The 21,357-nt window shown below is 37.4% G+C and overlaps 1 protein-coding gene across 1 annotated transcript in view; it reads left to right on the top strand.

Annotated features, from left to right (window-relative positions):
* The window catches only part of snd1 (staphylococcal nuclease and tudor domain containing 1), a 185,511-nt gene that overhangs the window by 74,852 nt on the left and 89,302 nt on the right, over positions 1-21,357 (top strand). Inside the window, exon 16 of the mRNA XM_067392060.1 lies at positions 4,750-4,859. Coding sequence (XP_067248161.1) covers positions 4,750-4,859 — 110 coding nt within the window. The remainder of the gene's footprint in view (positions 1-4,749; positions 4,860-21,357) is intronic.

Raw genomic sequence — 21,357 nt, 5'->3', positions numbered from 1 at the left:
ATTATTATTAAATTAATTATTACTAATTATTAATTATTAACTTTAATCACGTGTGGCACCTCTCAGCCTAACGTGTAATGGCAGTGATGTCAGTCTCAACGTTCCCTAGTCTGCCTTCTCTTAAAAAAAATACATTTTTATCAAGCTAAAATCTACATATAGTTCCCAACGAAAGCATTGTTTAGTGTAAAACGTTCTGAAGATTGGCAAACAGGCTGTGGATTAATTAATTGTTTAGTTATTTCCCCACAGAAGGTGTTTAATCAGCATAGTGAAGCCTCTCATCCATTGACTTCCATTCAAAAAACAGCCTCCGGTCTCATTCCCTGTGTACCGCAGGGGGCGGAGTGTTAGCATTAGCTGTTACGCTTTTTTGGCTAAAGGTTGCAGGCTTGCCTTCCAGTGGTTTTGCTAAGGCTATAGGCAGCTGAAGGTTTTTTTTTTTTTTTTTTTTTTTTTTCAGGGTTGGAACTAAACTCTGCAGGACAGCGGCTCTCTAGGACCGAACTTGCCTACCCCTGATATAATGTAACGATAGCCAAATTATGACAGAAAAAAGGATGCTGCGTTAAGTATTTTTAACGTGTTAAAATGTATTCTTATTAAAGCTAAAATAAGTTAGAGGGTAACACTTTACAATAAGCTTCATTAGTTAACATTAGTTAACTACATTAGTTAACATGAACTAATAATGAACTGAACTACTACAGTATTTATTAATCTTTGTTAATGTTAATTTCAACCTTTACTAATACATTATTAAAATCTTGTTAACATTAGTTAATGCACTGTGAACTAACATGAACAAACAATGAACAACTGTATTTTCATTAACTAACGTTAATAAAGATTAGTAAATACAGTAACAAATGTATTGCTCATGGTTAGTTTATTTTAGTTAATACATTAACTAATGTTTAACTAATGAACCTTATAGTAAAGTCTTACCAGTTAGACTAGTAAGTTATATTCTTTTTTTTTTTTTTCACATTAATGACACAGAGCAGCAGGTATATATTAGGCTGCTGTCACTTTAAGACCAAACACATGGATCCATTATACTGAAACACATCCGGTATACACCCAACTGTTTACTTTCACTTGAGACATAACTAGCTGTGTTTACATGAATACTCCACACAATGGGCATTTTGACATAATTGCGTGTTTATTCGACCATTCAAGCTCAAAGTGTGAAAGAGAACCGAATTTGCAATTGCGTGCTGAGAGACATGACTTTCTGTGCATTGAGTTTTTTTTCACTGCTTATTGTGCCTAATAACATTGAGCACGTCCCAAATTCGCAATCGCCTTTTGAGGGAGGCAGCTTTCCGTGCGTGTACTTTGCCAGTCAGCACGAGCACCTCACAGCTCCTTTTCAGGATATATTGCACTTATAACTCTTTCAACATCTAGCACGTCCCTCTCTTTATATTCTCATTCATGCATTTCATCATATATCCAATGATATACATTTTATACCACAGTGACAATATATCTTCATATTGCCCAGCCCTAATTTTAAATGTTTTTCACCATATATTACTTTGTATTATATTGGATACAAGGGAATTATGGTGAACAGTTTCTTTATTTACTTTTTTTATCAAAAATGTTTTTGTGTTGAGGTATCTTGTCTAGGATCAGATTTCCCGCTGTCGGAAATGATCAGTCAGCTTAATTGGTGCAAGACTGATCCTGGAAACCATTTTTTCACGCTTCCACAAATTACATTTGTATTTGTTTGTTTTTCGTCTTGTCAAAGCAGTTCTCTGGTCAAAGTAAATATTTTCATTGTGTAACACAGACCAAACAAAAAACCCTCTGAAAATTTTCTTGAAGCTGCCGTCTGTTTGCGCCATGTGACATCTCTGGATCAGCAAGGCTAACAATTGTATGATCGTTCTGTTCTAATTGAGGAAGTCAGGGTTGAACAGGTTGAACTGCTGTGTTTTGTTCGCCGCTCATATTGAAGCCCCGTGCCCTGCAGTGAAACGTCATTTTTCAAGGCCACGCAAGGAGGCGTTGACTGTTAGAAGTCATTATGCCTGTTCAAGAGAAAATCACTTATACACACCGCTCCTTTCATTGAGAGCTGCAAGGAAACAAGAAAAAACAGTTTGAGACATTTTTACCATAACCTTGGAACTTTTTATGAATGGGATTTTAAATATTTCTCTTACCAAGGCTGCAATTTCATTGCCTGTGTCTCATTCGTTGAATGCTGTTTTGATGAGTAGATATAGCAGCCACTCTGTAGATAATGTGTTTATGCGAATATCTTTGTATAAACTGATTTCTTTAACAAGGAGGTCAAAGCTTGATTGGCCGGTGTTAGTTAATTGCATCATTTAACTAAGAGCCTGTCAAGGTGCAAATTTTAAGATGGTTCTGTGCTTTTAAGACCAACGTTCTGCTCTCTTGAGATGGAGACGGATTCGTTCTTAATAGTTTTTCAGGCTTGTTTCTCAAGCATTGTCACTCTTATGTATCACGCTCTTCAACCAGTTCACAAACGTCCGGCTCTGAAAACACTTGTTATTGTCAGAAATCGTGTTCTGCCTTTGAGTAGATCGGATGCCTGGAGCAATTTAAATGCTAATTTTGGGGCTATTTACTGACAATTACCAGATAATTGAGTTGTTTCAGGGGCTTTTTTCTTTCCTTTCTCAGAGCTGGATAATGCCGAATGGCTAGTTATTGTATTTGTGTTTTCAGTTATTTTGGGGAATGGGGGATTTCTATTATAGCTATTATAACAAGAGATGTCCTTTTGTGCTGCTACATTTTGTAACCTTTTTTCCTTTGCGACTAAATTTTGTTAGAACTCGCACTTGTGCTAATACTTATTTGCCTAACTGATTAGTGCTACATTTTTGTTGTGTATGAGATGCATTAAATGACAGATGTGTCCAAAATCAGAATGAAAAATGGCGCTACTCGTTTGAACCGCATCACACCAGGCCATTTATCAGCTTGGTCCAAAAGACAGCGCAGTATGAGCTTAGAGCGTATCTGTTTACTGACCATTCGACCGGTCTCGATCATGTGACCACTAAACAGCACTGTCAGATTCAGTAAGAATCATTTGAGTTTACAGCAGTTCTGATACAAACCACAAGTCTCTGTGATTTTAAACTAAGATGATGGCCGATGAAGTTCGTGATGATGTTCTCGGTAACATTAATGCGGAAAACATGAGAAACATTGAGCCACAATGATGCAGTTAAAGACTTTTCAGTCCTCAAATTACCAACATTTACCATGGATTTACTACAGTAACACTAACTGTAACCATGTTATTGTGGCAGAAATGTGGGATTTTCATTATATCAAAATATTATATTTTTAATGAACCGGCATTAAAGGAGTAATGAAATTTTTAGACTAAATCCCATAATACCTTCTAAATACTAGATGCACCGATATTTATTGGCCGCCAATATTTATTGGAAGATTTTTGATCAATTTACATCATTGGCTGTATATATCGGCTATAGCATGAAAAAGGCATATTTCATATGTATCTTTGTTCTTTTGAATTGATGTATTTATGTTGGACTGCTGAATGTTAAATGGATCTAATCCAAGTTCATTAGAAATTATTTGATGATGCAGCCATAAACTAGCAAGTATAACTTAATGCTTGCTTTTTTTTTTTTTAAACTTGATCAAAACACTATCTATTTTAATGGCAAAACTTCAAATAAGAGAGCAAGTGACAAATATTTAGGTATTTGAATCGACCAATAATTCAGTGCCTCTCTACTAAATACAATAGAAAACATAGTTAGTTTTTACCATGGTAGTGAGGTGTCATCTGTGGATTTACAAGTGGTTATGATCTGCAAATGTGTCATAGATACTATGGAAGACAGGTTGTACAGATGTTACCGTTTTTGTGAATCGAGAAAAAAAAGGTTTACACCCCAGTGCTACCAAATCAGGTGCTGGTACCACCATCTGTAGAACTTCAAAATGCTTTCAAAATGTATTCTTGAGCCTTATGCAGATATCCTAATATACAAGTTTGTGAGTGTATTTTTTTTTTATGGTTCATTCAGTGCAGAATTATATTATCAACAATGTTGTGTAAGGCGAATAAGCAAAGCCAAGGTATTTTTTTCTGTGCTTAAAGTGGTTCAGTTTTGCTTGTGTTAAAAATTATACATTGTGTCAATCATGTTTTAAAGACCCTTGTGAGAATAATGCATTAGTCAATTATTCTGTAGCCATTTTACAGATTTTTTTTTTTCTCCACTCAGTGGAACCATAAATTTAATATACTGAAAATAAAGTAAATAAAAATATTTGCAAAATATAGTCAAAATAATCAAGGCATGTTTTCACAAGCTTTTTTCCCCATTATATTTAAACAAGGTGGAATAATATTGTTTATTCATAAGCATTAATATAACGGTAGTTTACTATAGGTATTAACTATTGTTTTTATATAAAATATAGTTTTATTGGAACATTGTAATACATGAAAAATACCACATGGGTTTTTATGGAAATATGTTTGAGCGTTGCACAAATTAATCGTTAAATCAATATTTTCATTTATTGATTCATTGATACGCACACTCTGAAAAATGAAAATTAATCAAACATCTTTTTTTTTTTTTTTTTTTTTTTTCACATGAAATGTGAAAATCGGGTGCACGACCAAAAAAAAATACATTGTAAGATAGAAAAAAAAGGATTGTTATATAAAACAACCTAATCTCACTCTCTTTGTGTATGCAGGTATTGAGTGCCCCCGAGGGTCTCGAAACATGCCAGGTGGGATGCAGGTGGCAGAACCGTACAGCGAGGAAGCCATGCTGTTCACCAAAGAGCTGGTTCTTCAGAGAGAGGTAAGGCCTCCTGTCATTTACAGTCTGTTTCTGTCGCTTTAGTCTTCACAAACTGTTTCTAGACTTTCCATTTCTATAGTTGACTCGACAGTGCCTGTGATGTTTGGTCTCGCCGGTCATTTTGTGACAACTATCTGTCCGTTCTCTTCTTGGTCTGTCTCCTTACTGCTGTCTTCACTTGAGATACTCAAACACACGTTTTTGTGCTATATTCAGCTTATGGCTATCTTTTTCAGTTACTCTATGAATAATGGTCACTGAAATTACATGCCCACATTGAGGAACCATGGATATGATGGTTCAGACACTTAATGAGGAAATCACATGCTTGCACACTATTCTTACCTTCTCCTCAGGGTGCTTGACCCTGTGCGGGTGCTGTTTCCATTAGTGTTGTGTGAATTAGGTTGGCGGTGCAGTCAGGCCTAATGAGAGGAGCTTTTTTAAGAGCCTAACTTTAACCTGCACTTTATACTGGACACAGGAACCTACTGCTAAGAATTACAAAAGAGACAGGAAAAAAAAAAAAAAAAATGACCTCATGACCTTTATCACCCACAGTGAAACAGAGCCTTGCCTGTTATGAAAAAACTTAAACATTTAAGATGACATGTTTCCATGCTCAATGTCAAAGAATTTAAGTTTTTCTAGTTTTGCTCAGCTTAGAAATATATCATAAGCTAGAAATTTTATTTTTTTCATTTAAAATGTTTATATGAATGCTATACATTACTCTTAAGTTACTCTACTCTAAGTTTTTATAAGAAACATTCACAATAGAAATTTCCATGACTATTTCTGATTCTGGACTAGTTTTTACATTTCTTTAGAGAAAGTGTCCACACAAAAAACAATTTGTACAGTGAGTAATCATAAAAGTTTAGAATATATTATTTTAATAAATGCTGTTTATGAAACACACACACACATGTACATAAAATATGTATGTACAAAATGGAAAGGTCATGGAATTTGCATTTTTCTATAAGGATTTTTAAGTTTAATAAACAGCAATTATTGTTTTGTTTTATATGCTGAATATATTTTTTTTTCTGAAATATGTGATTAGCTTAAAATACCTCACACAAAGTATGAATTAGGCAACAACATAAGTATAAAATGGATATTCTCATCAAGTGTCACATATCATCATTCATTAAAAAAAAAAAAAAAAAAAAAAAAATCCTTAATGAATTGTTTGGATGCTAAGTAATTAAAATTCTACCTTGTATCCAAATAACAAAATTGACTAATCTGTGCAGTAGTTCAGGCTTTTTGTGATGAAGTGCATTTGTTTCAACAAATTGATTTGTTTTTTGTTTTCCGCCCTTTCTCCATACATGCTGTGTGTGCTGTGGAAGGCCCACTTTAAGCTGCATCCTAAAAGTTGTTCCTCTCAATCTGGCTCTAATCTCTCATGATCTGAAGCACGTAATTAAACTGGCATGAGAGGCTGCATGTTTCTTCCACACACACCTCCTGCTTTTGAGGTTTCCACCAAGTGGAATTAAGAATGTAGGCTTTGGATTTCCTAAAGCACACATAGCAAGCTGCTACAAAAAGAGTGAACGCATCTGTGCTCTGATAGAGTTGAATCAATATATAAATTGATCAAATATGTCGATATTAATCTTTTAAAGTTGGCAAATAAGGCAAAAAGAGTGTCCTGCTACCTGAGCCGAGAGCCCAACATGACTTTGTAGGGCTGATAGTGGTATGACATGCATATTGTGCAGTGGTGTCAGTGTTAACTACTATAAATTTTGCTGTACTGTTTATGCCTTAGAATATAAATTTCAGTGTTTTCATTTAGTTTTTAACTAAAGTGTTGCGTAATGTGAAGCTGTTTTGATATGGATGCCAGACATATTGATTTGTTATGAATAGTTTAATCTTTTGGTTTGCATCCATACAGTTACTTTCTCTTAGTTTGAGTGCCTGCTACAGATTTGAGTAAATGTTATTGCAATGGATAGCTGTTTTTAACACACATATGGGAGCATGATGAGTGATTAGACACTGTAAAAACTCCTAGGTCAATCAGAGGCTCAGGACTGCTGCATGTGCTGAGTGCTTTAGTGTGCCACACCGAGTGTGTGTGAGTGCGCTGCAAAACACACACACACACATATATACATGTATAGATACACTTTGTCTGAAATTAGGTTGAACTTGATGAGAGAGAATAGATCTGGTTTATCTCTCTCTTCCTCTCTCATTTCTTGCCTTAGTGGAGGAGAGCCGAGGCCATTGTTTGTGTATGTGTGTGCGTTCATGCAGTAAAGTGAGAGGAAAGAAGACCGTTGATGGCAGCACATGCAGAAACTCAAGCGTGGCAGCTTGGAGAGAGAGTGCTGCTCGGACACAGTCATGACTCATCCTCATGCGTGCCGCCCCAGCTGCCTCTCACAGATCGTCCAAACTCAATAAATGACCTTTTTGTTCAAAATCGCTACGTCTTACACACACCCGTAGTGTCTCTGTCTCAGTATTTCTCAGTGTATTTTGTCTCGCACATAGACGTAGTTTGTGAGTTGGCTTACTATTTTTTTTTACCACTTGAGTGTTTTATGTCTGGTTATGCTTTTGTATGCATGTTAAGCCGTGTTTCCACCGCAGGAACTTTCCCCAGGGACTAAGGTCTTTGGGGTGGTACTCGGTGTGTAGGAACCAGGGTCTAAATGAAGTTCTGGGTAAAAATTTCACCCTTAAAACGTTCCTGCTCGTGAGGTAGTACTTTTTCAAAGTTCCGGAACTTTCAGGGGTGGGACTGGGGCGCTGAACATGCTGATTGGTTGAGTTCATGCAGCATTTTGATTGGTTGACTCCATGCACCATTTTATTTCAGCCACCATTTTTAAAAGTCTGTTGTGGTGCATGCAGTAAGAGATGTTTGCTATTCAAATCAACATTGGAGTTTAAAAATACGACCAATGGACTGACGACGATGTTCAGGATTTATTAAAGGTGCTCGAAGCGCTGTCACGCGTTTTTAGGCCAAAACATTTTTTGTCACATACAGCAAACATCTCCTTACTATCCGCTAGCTGCCTGTCCCCTGAACACACTGTGAAAAAACGTGGTCTCTATAGTCGCCACAAGCTCCGAAAGCGGCAATAAAAACAAACTGGTGCAGCCTGGACCTGGAAACAATAAACAGTGCTCCAGCCAATAACCGACAAGAATGATTTTAAATGCGTGTTTATGATTGTTTCAGGAAGCACGGAGGGGAGGGGGGGGAGGAGGAGGAGGAGGAGGGAGGGTCTAGCTAGCCTCTGTTTTGTTTGACAACACTTCGAACGTCAACAGGAAGTTACTCCACCCAGGATCGCTTAGAGCACCATTAAGCTTATATGCTAATAAATTTGGCAATTTTAATTATCAACATCAGCCAAGAAGTTTTAGCTGATGCTCCCATTCTCCGTCTTCATTAATTTGCCATCTGTTTAACAGTTCTGTTTATATTTTAATTCAGTCTATATTATTATTATTATTATTATTATTACTAGGTTTGTGACAAATCGATACTTCTCGATTTGTGGGATGATTCTGAGATTTTCTGAATGCATTGCAATTCTCTCTAATCAATTCTGGCTCTCTAGGCTAGTTTTAAACCGCACACTCAAATGCTCACAAAGAAGAGCGCTTGTGCATTTGGCACAGAGTCTGAGAATGTACTTTTACCTCAGAATGCTTTTATGATGCGAGATTAGTGTAAACAGCCCACTGCAAACACCCTTGTAATTCGTTTCAAACTTTTTGAACTATGGATGATTATTTGATAGAAGGTTCAAGTGATGTATTTAAGGAACTGGAAGCAAGCAGAGTACGGCTCTTTCTAAAGCACCCAGTGCCGTCTGCTGTTAAAAACTAAGCTCAGAATCGATTCAAGAGCGAATCTCAGAATCGATCCACAATCATTTCTCGATTTGCGATATCGCCCTAATTATTACTGCTTTATTCCTTCTATATTTGAATAATATAAATATTTAATATCACTGATTATTCTGTCATATTTGTAGGCAAAAGGTAATCAACATTGTTTGAAAGTTTGAACTGGTAACAAGATGAACTTAAATGCGCACTTTAATAGTACTTTGGTTTACCAATTTGAAAGTTGCTTACTGAATCAATAAAGGTAGACATATGTGCATATACATTACACAGAGCTTACAAGATATGTCTTGCTTTGCACCATTTGTTCAGTATGTTGGATGTAACTTAGCCCTTACTGAAAATATCCTAATTTAATAAAGGTTTGACAAATGGCTGGTGTAACTCTACCCAAAATACTATAGAGGCATTGATGTGGACCCTTTTGACTTGTGCCTGTAAGCAACCGCAAGGCAACACTCTGGCAACCACCCATACAACCCACATCGTGTTGGCAAGTTTTGCACGGGTGAGCAGCACCATGAAGTTCTGCCATTACATAAGCCGCACATCCCAACATCATTATTTAAGATTATCTCTGTTTCCATCTCTCTCGCTCATGCTCTCTCTCTCTCATTTGTTCTGTGTTGCTGATCAGTGTAGCCCACAATCTCTCTCTCTCTCGCTGAATAATTAATGGTGTGTTTGACAGGCAGGACACACTCTGGGCGGCTGAGCTCCCCTGGGAGAGCTGCTGTGGTAGAGTCACATTAGAGATTTCTCCTCACCACACACATGCTCAAACTGCAACACGCCATAAACACTGCCAGTGGCCTCTTGTTTCAACCGAATATGGACATTCGTGCATATTTGAAGTACGGCAGCCATGAGATTTTCTGATTTTTGCTCTTTGTCCTGCTGTCGTGATTTTAAGTATTGACGTGCTGGAACTGAGTTCATAAGGATGAGATTTGCCTCTGTATGATTTCGTATCCAGTAAGGCCTTAAAAAGTCTTTTGTAAAGGCACATTATTTTTAGATTAATAGATGAAGCTTTTGAAAGTGATCTCGGCCCTCTGCAAGATTTTTGGGTTAAGTCAAATTTTATGAAGTGAAAAGTGAATCTAAAAGCAAATATTGAAAGTTCTCTGAATCTGCTGATCTGATACTACAGTATTTCTGCATGTTACAACATTATATTGCTTTTTTATTTTTATTTTAAGAATTAGTCTAGACTTCTGCCATTTATTTACTCACCCTCATGTCATTCCCATTTGACTTTTTCAAACTGTTGGTGATTTCTGAAGAATATCCTTGTACATCATTCAGAGTTCCTAATTAAAGTTGTACAGGTTTGGAATGCTTTTGTAGTGAGCAAATACTTTGTTAAAAGCAAAAATCTGAATGGGGGAATTTGAGTATGGAGAAAAATATTGGTTTACTGTAAAAAAAAATAGGTAGCTGTGGTTGCCAGAAATTCACCATCAAAAACATTATTATAATGCAGGTTGTGCAAAACATCATCAGGGTAACATACTAATGCAATAAACATTAAATAAAAAACACAAAATGTAATGCAATACACTGTAACGTACATTTACTGATAACAAAAAAGGATAGAAACTAATTGTATTTGATGTGTTACCGTTTGTATGGTAATTAATACATTTTAACTACCAAAAGCCACAAATTGGACAGTATTTTACAGTAAATTAATTTATAATTTACTATGCTTTACCATATGTTGAGGTAACTTGGTTAACCAAGCAGGTTTTTACTGTACCAGTTTTAGTCCTTTCTGTAAAAATCTGTTCTGAACATGTTAATGTTTGTCTGATTTTTCATAGAGCATTAAATTGCTGTACTTTTCTTATTTGACATACAAATACAAAAATGAAAGGTATTCTGTAGTGTACACCTGAATTATTTAATATCTTTGAAACTTATATCAAAGATATCTGAAGCTGAATCAAAGGGTGGTAGCAGAACAGAGTTGAGTTTATTGATGGATTTTGTATTATTGTTTGTGTAAGAGTGAACATGTGGATCCCAGTGTGCTCTCTGCAGTTCAGGCTTTAATCTGTAGTCATTCCATCTCCCAATCTTTCGATTAAACTCCTCCTGTCTTCTCTTTTCGTTCTCATTTTCAGCTTTTATTCTGTGAATAACTCAAAATCTTCTTGTTTCCATCCCTCATGTGTTCCTTTTACTTCAGCTCTGTCTTAAATCCACAGTCTGAGAGTTTTAGTCGGAACTCTTTCCTAGTGTGAATGAACTCATGATTTTAAGTACCCATTTTGTTCATTCGTCCTATGCCCCTTTCTCCCCTCCCTGTCTCACTTATTTCTTTTTCTTGCTTTTGTTTGTCTGTTCATCCACTGGCTCAGTATTCACTATATGAGGAGCTTGCAGGGTTTTTCAAGTTGCTAGTTTGTTGCTAAGTGACTGGATGGAGAGAGACACTGACTGAAAGGAAGAGATGCAGTCACTGTTGGCTCTGTGCTGTGTGAAAGAGCCCCCCCCCCTCTCGTTCTGACCCCCTTGTGAGGGTGACATTTTGTCGCTTTTTGAAATTAGAACTCTACTAATAAAGCTTAGTGTTGCTCACCATTTCTAATACTTTTTCTTTGAGCTTGGATGTTTGTTTGTTTTTGTGTATGTGTTCCTGTCTATTTATCTTAGTCTAATTATCTTGTGTAATCTAAATTGGATGTTTTTGTTGTATTTTGCAGCATTGTTTAGTGTTGTCAAAAATACCGACTTCGGTACCAAGTCAGTACTGAAATTTAAAAAATGTGACGATACCAGCATTTCCCCTAGCGTTTTGAGCGTTGTTGAACGGAATCCTAAACCTGTGATTGGCCATTGTGTTCAAGTGCTCAACAGATATGTCTGTGATTGGCTACAATGATCAACACTTCAAAAACATGTTGTAAATGGACATCTTTGATGTTCTTCACTAAGCGCTTACATAGATGCACACAGGAGCGTTTGAAAGCAGGCGTCTATCAGCGGATCCCTAATATATCCGCTGATAGATGGATCCGCCGATAGACGCCTGCTTTCAAAAGCTCCATGTATCTGTGTGAGCACTCAAAGATGTCTATTTACGAAATGTTTTTGAAGCGCTGATCATTTTAATCAATCACAGATATATCTGTTGAGCCTGTGAACACTATGGCCAATCAGAGGTGTTTAAGAATGAAAGGAAATGCTGGTATCACATTTTTAAAATTTCAGTACTGACTTGGTACCGAAGTCGGTACCTTTGACAACACTAGTGTTATTTTACAATTATTTATATTCTATTATGGTATTTTGAATTAGCTTTTATTTTTAAATTTTAATTATTTTCTTTTTTAAATATTTCTATGTAGCCTTAGTTTATATTTTAGTAATTTTAGTACTTAACCTAAACATTCATTTTTTTGCCAATATTTGTATTTTATTTTATTTCAGCTTTATTTCAATTAACAGACTATTTTAAATAGTTTTAGGTGACACAAACAGTTTTACAGCGATCATTTTGAGATTAGCAACATGTATATTTAATTTCGTATGTATGCACATTTATTTGTGTGGCATTACATAAAATAGTGTTAAAAGGAGTACCACATTTAAGCAAATTTGACAGAGCTACAGAGCTTTCTGCAGAGTATGGAGTCTATGTGGGAAAACCTATATCAATTGACCCCATGTATTTTGGAACAGTAGATCCCATCATGAATTATTATAGATTCTCCATCTTTTGGCATTTTTGGGATACTTACTTGTCTGATTGTATGCTAACATCTCTTCCCATGTACCTGCGTTAGCGTGCTCCATGATCTGGAAATGCTGTTTCATCGCAGTGCTCATGGCAGTGTGAGATGAGGTGAATGTTTCCTGCAGAGGGCATACAGACCTCCACTGTGCCTAAACTCAACGCACTGTGCACACAATTAGCCTCCCAGCTATTTTTTTTCCTGCTAAAATAGAAGCAAATTAAAATGCTGTCATTACCCCTTCCATGGAGGGAGCTGTGTCCTAAGGCTGCTAGCCATGCAAATGAGACACTGGTGGCTTTCGCAGAGGCCTCTGTTGCAAAAGAAACACTCAATGTTGTATTTGTGCTGGATGAAGATGCAGGATGACATAGAGCTCGATGTAGCGTGGTCCTCCATCACGAGATCTCTACAGGAAGTTTTCCTGCCTTTGAATGCAAGTGGTTGGTCCTCTTCAGTGTATGTTTGCTGAAAGGGGTTAGAATTTGATCTGTTTTACAGTGCGCTCTATACCTAGTATATTTTTGTCTAGAAATGTTGCTGAAAGCAATATAACAGTTGTCCTATATTTCTTTATTATTATTATTTTTTTAACTGTAGTGCACAATACTCTATTTGGTCAACATGAATTCACATTCACAACTCTTTGCTTTGGACTTCCGACTGAAAGAGGGAAAATGATGCTTTTTATCCAGTGGGAATTTATTACTGTACATACCAAAATTGTCACTTTTGAGGATGCTGAGGAGTGAAGGTCAAGATCATGTATCCTGAGATGAACTAAATAACTAAAATATAATGACCAATGGCCAGGGTCAGGATTTTTTCTAAATAATAATGAAATTCCCCTGTTTTTTACTAAACCCCATTGAATGCCCTCAGAACACTTATGGACAATATGGCACGAATCATTTTGTGACACTTTTGTATCTTTTTTTTTTTTTTTAGCCATTTATATGGATGAGCACAAGCAACTTATTTTAATTTTCACCTTTTGTGGTCCGTTAAAAAAGTAAAAGGTGTACAACACCAGGGTGAGTAAAGAATGACTTTAATTTTTGGATGAGCTATCCTTTTCTAGTGGCATTAAATTACCACGTTAACTTACTTGCAAAATTTAACATACTTGTAAGATTTTAAAGACAGTTCACACTGCACTGACAGACAGCAACAGGCTTCATTGGGTTTTGTCAGATCAGTGTGTTAGCCCTGTTGGCGTCTGTCGGAGCTTGTTTTCACCGATTGAACATGCTGAATCCGTGTTAGAATATCTGAGAAGTGACGGCTGTAATGTGGTGACTGGCGGCGTTGGTCTGCAGTGTGAATTGGCCTTTAGAAATGATACATTGCCTATAATAGTAGCCAAAAACAATGCCTAAAAAGCTGTCACCCATCTCTCATTAACCAGTATCTCTGTGCTATAAAAATAGGTCAGTACTGATTTCTTAGTGACTTTAAAGATTAGTATTAGTATTTATCACTGTTACATTATTCATCGGTGTTCAGTAAAACTCCAGTGGCTGTGTGTAGACCTGTCCTTTTTTCTCCTTTAACGTTTCCAGGTGCCAGCAGTCAAATCCCTCTGTGTCCTTCCAAACAGGAAATGCCCTTCCAAGAGAACCCCACTCCGTATACTCACGCACACACACACCTTTTGTCTTTTTTTATTAAAGAGGTCACAGGTACACTGTTCATTGTGATCCGTTTTTCATTCCTTGTCTTTCTTTACCCCAGTAATGTCACCATGACCTAAATACCATTTTCCCTTAAACTTCCTGTCTCAGGGCTCATTTCACCCAATAAGAGCTTTCTAGTTTATTTATATGGCAATTTATTTAGTTCATACAAGGTTCCTGCGGTCTTGCAAAACATGGAAATATTAGAGAATTGTAAAAGTTTGTTTACCAGGCCTCTAAAAGTAATGTAGATTAAATGGATATGATAAAAAATACAGTAAATTGTGAAATATTACATTTAAGTTTTTTTTTTTTTTTTTTTTTTAATTTTGTTATTAAATGTAAGGTTTATTCATTTGATTGCAAATCTGAATTTTCAGCAGCCATGACTCCACATGATCCTTCAGAAATCACTGTAATTTGCTGATTTGGAGCCCAACAAACATTTCTTATCATCAATGTCAAACAGTTCTGCAGCTTATTTTTGTTAGAATCCATGATAATTTTTCCCCCAGGATTCTTTGATGAATAGAAAGTTCAAAAGCATTTTCAACAGCATTTATTTGAAATAGGAATCTTTTGTGAAAGTCAATTTTATGCTTCCTGCTGAATGAAAGTATTAATATAAAAAAATACATGCACACACAAACACACAAACTCAAGGACCCCAGATTTTTGAACAAAGATCTGCTCTAAAATATTTTAAAGTTCATAGTTTGCTAAAATAGTTACCTCCTTGTAGTGAGTCTCAATAAAATGAAAGCCTTGAATTGTCATATCATTCAATATTTTCCAGCTAGTTCTTTGGCTATTTTAAAACATGTTTCAAGACTTTCCAAAAAATTGCTGTCTAGGTGGGCAGCATACTAGGTTTTGTATCACAGCCAGTCTTTTTGACCCCTTTCAGAGCTCCGGCATTCAGCAACTTCCTGTAGTGGCTTTGCGAAGGAAAGAGATTTAGTTAGTCCTCATTCACACTCCTGTCCTTGCCCCGTAACCCTGCAGCCAGTCATACGTGTATGTGTGCTTGTTTTATAAGGCTGCTAAACTGATTCAGTGCTGTAATCCAGGCAGCCATGTTGTGTGCCCGCTGTTCTCAGCTGTTTTATGACATGACTTTACTGAGTCGGGTCACACACTCAACCACACACACACACACACTCATGGCATCTTTTGTTCTCACTCCTCTGGTTCTTTCAAGACTCTTTAGCTCGAGCCTCAGATGGAATGACAGAACAGAGTGATAATTGTTGTAATTGCTGAGGGAATTAAACAGCACAGACGCGTCGACGTAACGCCCCTCACCATTTCCGTCCTCTCCATCTCACTGTCTTTCTCATTTTCAGTGGCTCGCGCTCATGTGGCACGAGCGTAATCTTTTAATCAATGATATTGAGCTGTGTTATTGTAGTTTCTTAGTTTTATTCACCTCCTTCAGTGGTTGAGTGTGAAAATGTGGTGATTCCTCCTCGTTTTGAGGAGAATTGAGAGATTATGCTTTTCTGAAGGACCATTATCCACTAAGGAGCTGTTGGGCTAATGTTTGTTTATGTGTGTGAGAATGTGTTTGTGATGAATAGCCAAAGGTGGAAGTTTTATAAGAGCTTCTAGTACCGGATTGAATGATTCCCATGACAATCAGGTTGTTGGTTGCCATGGGAGCCTCATCCTGGTCTCTCCTTTGGCCCATTCACACTCGACAGCTGTCATCTCTCACAAACACACACACACACACACACACACACACACACACAAAGAGATTTCCTCAAGCCAACCTTCCTCTTCCCTTCCCGTGTTTGATCAACACCATTGCATTCTCTCCTCGTTTCACTCTGCATCATCTCCACCTCCTCCTCTCCTTTGATCCAGTCTCCCAGCCCTTTTCCTCTCCTTCATTCCGGCAGTCTCTTCTTAACTCCCTATGTGTGTTCGCTCATGGGTATTCCAACTTTTCTAGCTAATTAGAGTGTGTACAAAATGAAGCGAGTGTGTGTCGTGTTTCAGGTGTGTATGTGAAGTTCTAGTCCCTGCTGTGGGGCCCCGGGGCTGTTCTATCCTCAGGAATCAGCTCTGGGAGTGTAATCCTGCAGTAGCTTACTCCAGCACAATGCCTGACCTCTTCTGGCAGACAGGACACCCCGACAGCCCAGAGGAGAGGGCCTAATCTTCTCCGCCACGTCAGCTTTCCCCCACCCCACACGACTCGAGAGAAAGGGCAATCAGGACAGAATCCATCTATAGAGCTTCAAATAGGGTTGAATTTTCCCCTAATAGTGCAGAAAGAAAAGCTTGATTTATCACTTTATTCAGGGTCAGAAGTTAGATGAAGTTAACGGCCAAAACCATATTGATAGTGTCCTAGAAATTTAATAAAATGAACACTTCTGAAATATGTGTATGTGTTTGTTTGTTTTTTTTAATCATATGTGTGTCATATATATTTGAGATTTCTCTTTTAGACATACATTTTACAGTAGATGCATTATATTATATATTGATTTTTTTTTTTACAGTATGAATATGTTGTATAAAGAGTTAAAGCTAATGTTTGATTATAATATTTTTTTAGATATTACAATAGATTACACTAATATAATCAAATATTTGTGTGGAATCAATCAAAATAGTTAATTATATTATATTATATTATATTATATTATATTATATTATATTATATTATATTATATTATATTATATTATATTATATTATATTATATTATATTATATTATATTATATTATATTATATTATATTATATTATATTATATTATATTATATTATATTATGGTTCTAGGTCTTGGTGTACACATTTTGCCTTAAATGAGCTGATGCTGAATATTTTATAAATGATTACATTATAATATAATATAAGTAATAGTTTTGAATTCAGTAGAAACAGTTGCAATAGAATTATGACATTGTGATGTAGCATACTTCAGATTGCCACTTGTATCATAAGGTTGTTAGCAATTCCCTCTATGTAAGAGAATAGTTCATGGGAGTGTGTTTGTAGTGAAGTGTCTGGGTCAGTGTGGCTTTGTTATTGTAATGCAGTCTGTAAGTTCGTCACAGGCGAATGTTCAATTACTTTTGTCCTGTATACGTGTGTATCTGAGCCCATAATGGTCTCATAGCTCTCCCTTTAGGCAGAACAAGAGCCGTGTGAAGTCACATTAACAAGATGGCTGACCCAACATTACACATTACTTTCTGATACTTGCAGCCATAAACTTCGAGCAGCACTATTGACTGATGGTGCAAAAGGGAAAGCTATAAAGGGTAAAAAAAAGATAACATATGGTCTAGATTATAGCGGTTGTTAATCCAATCCAAATAGTTCTGTTCTGCTTGTGTGTGCGTTTGGATGAGTCTGTTAGCGCTGTAGCGTGTGCGATAATAATACAAGTATTAATGGCAAAAGCATCTGCCTCTTAAAGTGCTCTACAAAGAACACCGGTTTCGCACAAATGCGTTTGGAAAAAAAACAAAAAAACAAAAAACATGCTCGCGCTTCTGAGAGTTTTCTCATCATTTGTGTTCCAGCCTGCGCCTATAAATGAGTTCAGCACAACTTAAAAAAGAAAATGAAAATAGCTGCAGCTATGCTGACATTTTTGCTCAATTACACTAATGAGAGCATTAGGAGCATGTGCATTTGTGGCTCCGCCAGCCAGAACTCTGAAATGGAGCTTTTTCACGCCTGAGCAGGGAGGTTCAGAGAAAGCCGTCTTAACTGCAGAGCGCACACTGACAGCAAGATGCTCGCTAGGTATAGTGTTTGGCCAGAGGAACGCCATCGTTTTTTCTTTTCTCTTTATTGCTTTTCTTGAACACATTCTTGTGCCAGAATGTGGCTGGAATTTGGCCGTCCTGTTCTTTTCCACCTCTTTAAAGTGATAGCTAGCTTCCTGTCCTTTGTGTTTGTCCCCACAGGTACATTTGCCTCTGTGGCTGTATCTTTTCTGCACTTCCAACAGGCTGTTAATGGCTGTGTTTGTCATGATTTAGACACGTTAGCATGGTCTGTGCCAGCACAATTGGGAGGTGAGCCATGTGCCGGGCTGCTCGATTCACCCCTGCTGCATGCCAGTGAGGTGCCCGACGTTATCCGAGCTTCTTGCGCACAAGACTTGCGCCGTCTGCCAGCGCGGCACGCGAAACCTGGCACTGGACGTGTCTTGCGCCATGGGCCTGGGGCCTAAGCTCTTGATGTTTATGTTCGGCGGGAGAAGCGTGGGATTTGAGCTAGTGCAGGTGTACGGCAAGCCAAGTTTGTGTTCTTAGAGTATTGCTAAAACCCTAGCTGTCTTAAAATGGAAAATAGTTTTAGCTTGACCTCTTTCTGGCGTAGCCTATGCATCAAGTGCATCTTTTTCATTTCCCAGAAGCTTCTAGGATGCTAGCTTAGATTTACAGCTGTATTAATCTACTCTGTATCCAGTGCTCTTGGCATCAGTGCTCGCATCTAGAAATGAAGCTGCTGTGTGCTGTCACCTGAGCTGATTTAGCAGGTGCTAACCTCCATCAGCCAGGAAATGTCAGGCTGGCCTGGCTACATTTGTGTGCCGCTTTCTTCAGGGCAATGCCTGCTGATTAGAACATGTGCCTTTCAGAGCGTTCTGAAATATGACCCGCTTCAGAGACGTGGCTCGTGTCGATGTACCTGTTACTTTGGTGCACTTTCGGTTAATTAGCATGTCGCAGGTGAATGTAAACAAGCTAGTACTTGTATGCATACTTAGAGGTGCCCCCTGTTAGTATCATGTTTTGTTGTTTTGTTTTTTCCTTGAAGACAGTGGATTTTGAATCATTTTGACATTTTTATTGACAGCTACTATGAGTTTTGTCTCTGAACTTTTAGAGTCGGGTAATGCTGATGCAAGGATGCACCAGATATGTCTATTTTACCTGCAGGATTGCCGGAGGAAGCCCATTCTCAACGCTTTGGGCAAAGAGACTAACACAAATGTCTTAAGCAGACGTTATAGTGTCTGTTGATCGCCAGAAGCAAAGTTAGTTAGCTCGGCGGCCATCTTGGCAACACTACAGGGAGCTTTATTCTCTTTGGCAAATAGGCATAAAGCACAGCTGAGTGAGGAAAGACCAAAATCTCCAAAACTGTTAAGATTAAATAACATCAAATCAGCAATAAAGTTTTGTAATTCAATTTATATGAATTTCACTTGCATTTCAAAAAACCTGCAGAACACAGCTAATGTGTTTTCTTTCAAAAAGCGTACACTTTTTTTTTTTAACCGAAAGGCAGGATGTCAATTTCTACAACTATTATTTCTACATGTACTACATATTTGAGGGGAAAATGTATCAATAAAAGGTTCATGATTTATATTATATTACTGATCTAAGGTACTGAAAGGCACCTTTTTAGAATAGATAAAGTACAAATTTCAGACTGCGCTGACATGCGTAAACCAACTGCATTATACGAATTTGTCTGGTTTTGTTGGATCAGTATGTTATCTCTGTCAGCATCTGTCATTGCCATTGGTCTATGCTTGTTCTTGTTAACAGAACATGTTCAATTGTCGTTTGTTGAGTCGTGGAATGTCCGAAAAGTTCTGCTTGGTTACAAACATTCTTCCAAATATCTTCCTTTGTGTACTGCAGAAATTTACACAGGTTTGGAACAACTTGAGGGTGAGTAAATGATGACAGGATTTTGGGTGAACTATCCCTTTAAGTGTATTAGCCCCATGAGAAACTGTTGTTCCTCTAAATGTACTTTTTTTTTTTTGTGACAGTGTGAGGTTGTAGGCCATGTGACACTGCCATGTGCAGTACATTACAGTACACTATTTCGAATGCAGCCATTGTCTCGACCCCTAGTTCACTTATGTTGATCGAATATTGTCCTGACTTCTTTACAAAAGATTTGACTTTTGAATGACAGCAGCATAAAATGAATTTCGCTGCACTCAGCATGTTGTCCTGATAAACACTTTCTCTGTTGGTCACAGTCTCCATTTTACATTGTTCTGTGAGTTTTTATGGTCCTATCCATCAGACAAAAGCAGCGTTTTTACAGAGCCTTGCTGTTAAGACTTTACAATGATGTGAGTACTCATTTGTGTTTCTCAAACAATCTAATTTAGAGTCTGTTTTAATTTTTAATTTTTTTTTGTTTCTCGCTCTATTTTTTAAAAAGCATTTATGTTGGTCTATTAAAAACCAGAGCCTGCTTGCCTGCTCATAAAACCGTCTGAGAATTGTATAACTGCACTCAGTTTCTTAATATATTGGTTTTGAATCCATCACCTTGAAAACTGCGTTTACATTTAAGCAATTATGCAAAGTTCAATAGCTTCCTAAATGGTGACAATAAATATAAGAAAAATAAGATTATAGCTTTTAAAGAACTACAAACCCCATGATGCACCAGGCTGCTTAGCGTTTTTCTGTTCAATGCATTCTCAATTGCTGATCTTTAAAAAATGTAACAAAATACATTTGGCAAGCGCAGCCTGTTGGTGATAATGATTCAGAGGAAGATAGCGATGGTAGTTAAGCTCATTTTTCTGTTTTTAAAACAGATTTTTTTTCAGCAAAATATTAACAATATGCAAGCGCTACAGATAGCAATCCAAATGGTCCACATTTTTCTCTCACTTTCTACACCCTCCTTCTTTCTTCCTCTTTTTTTCCTTTTTGCTGGAAGCCATGTGCTTATGCCACTTTGACATAGTGAATCAGAGGGGGTTTGATAACTGCTGTCTTGGGCAGCTACATTGTTTAATTTCTCCCTTTTGGAGACGCAGGGGCTGTTTGTCAGGCATCGGGGAAAAAAATGCAAAGTGCACCAAATGGAGTCGTTTTGCTGCAGTGCTTGCGCTCGTCCCAGCATCCTGCATCTGAAGCACATGCCCTCTGGGTCGTGTTTTAAACATGTCAAGGATGGAGGGGGGCACAGTTCTCGCTGCTGCCATTTGCATGTAGTTAAAATGGAACAGGCTGGCACCAGCTACCTCCCAAAACCCATATGACACCAGAGGCATGTGAAATGGCACCGAAGAGATATGCAAATGTGCCACGAAGAGGGGCCTATAAACCTCAGATAGATTTCTACTTTAAACACTCACCAAGGGCTGTGCTAGTGTGTGCATGCCGACAATTTTACTACTGTATCTGCTTTTGTCTATTGAGAACTCCTGTTCTGTGTTTTTGGTCT

The sequence above is a fragment of the Chanodichthys erythropterus genome, chromosome 8, assembly GCF_024489055.1.
Source record: "Chanodichthys erythropterus isolate Z2021 chromosome 8, ASM2448905v1, whole genome shotgun sequence".
NCBI classification, from domain to species: domain Eukaryota; kingdom Metazoa; phylum Chordata; class Actinopteri; order Cypriniformes; family Xenocyprididae; genus Chanodichthys; species Chanodichthys erythropterus.
This window is presented reverse-complemented; position numbering and strand designations above follow the sequence as displayed.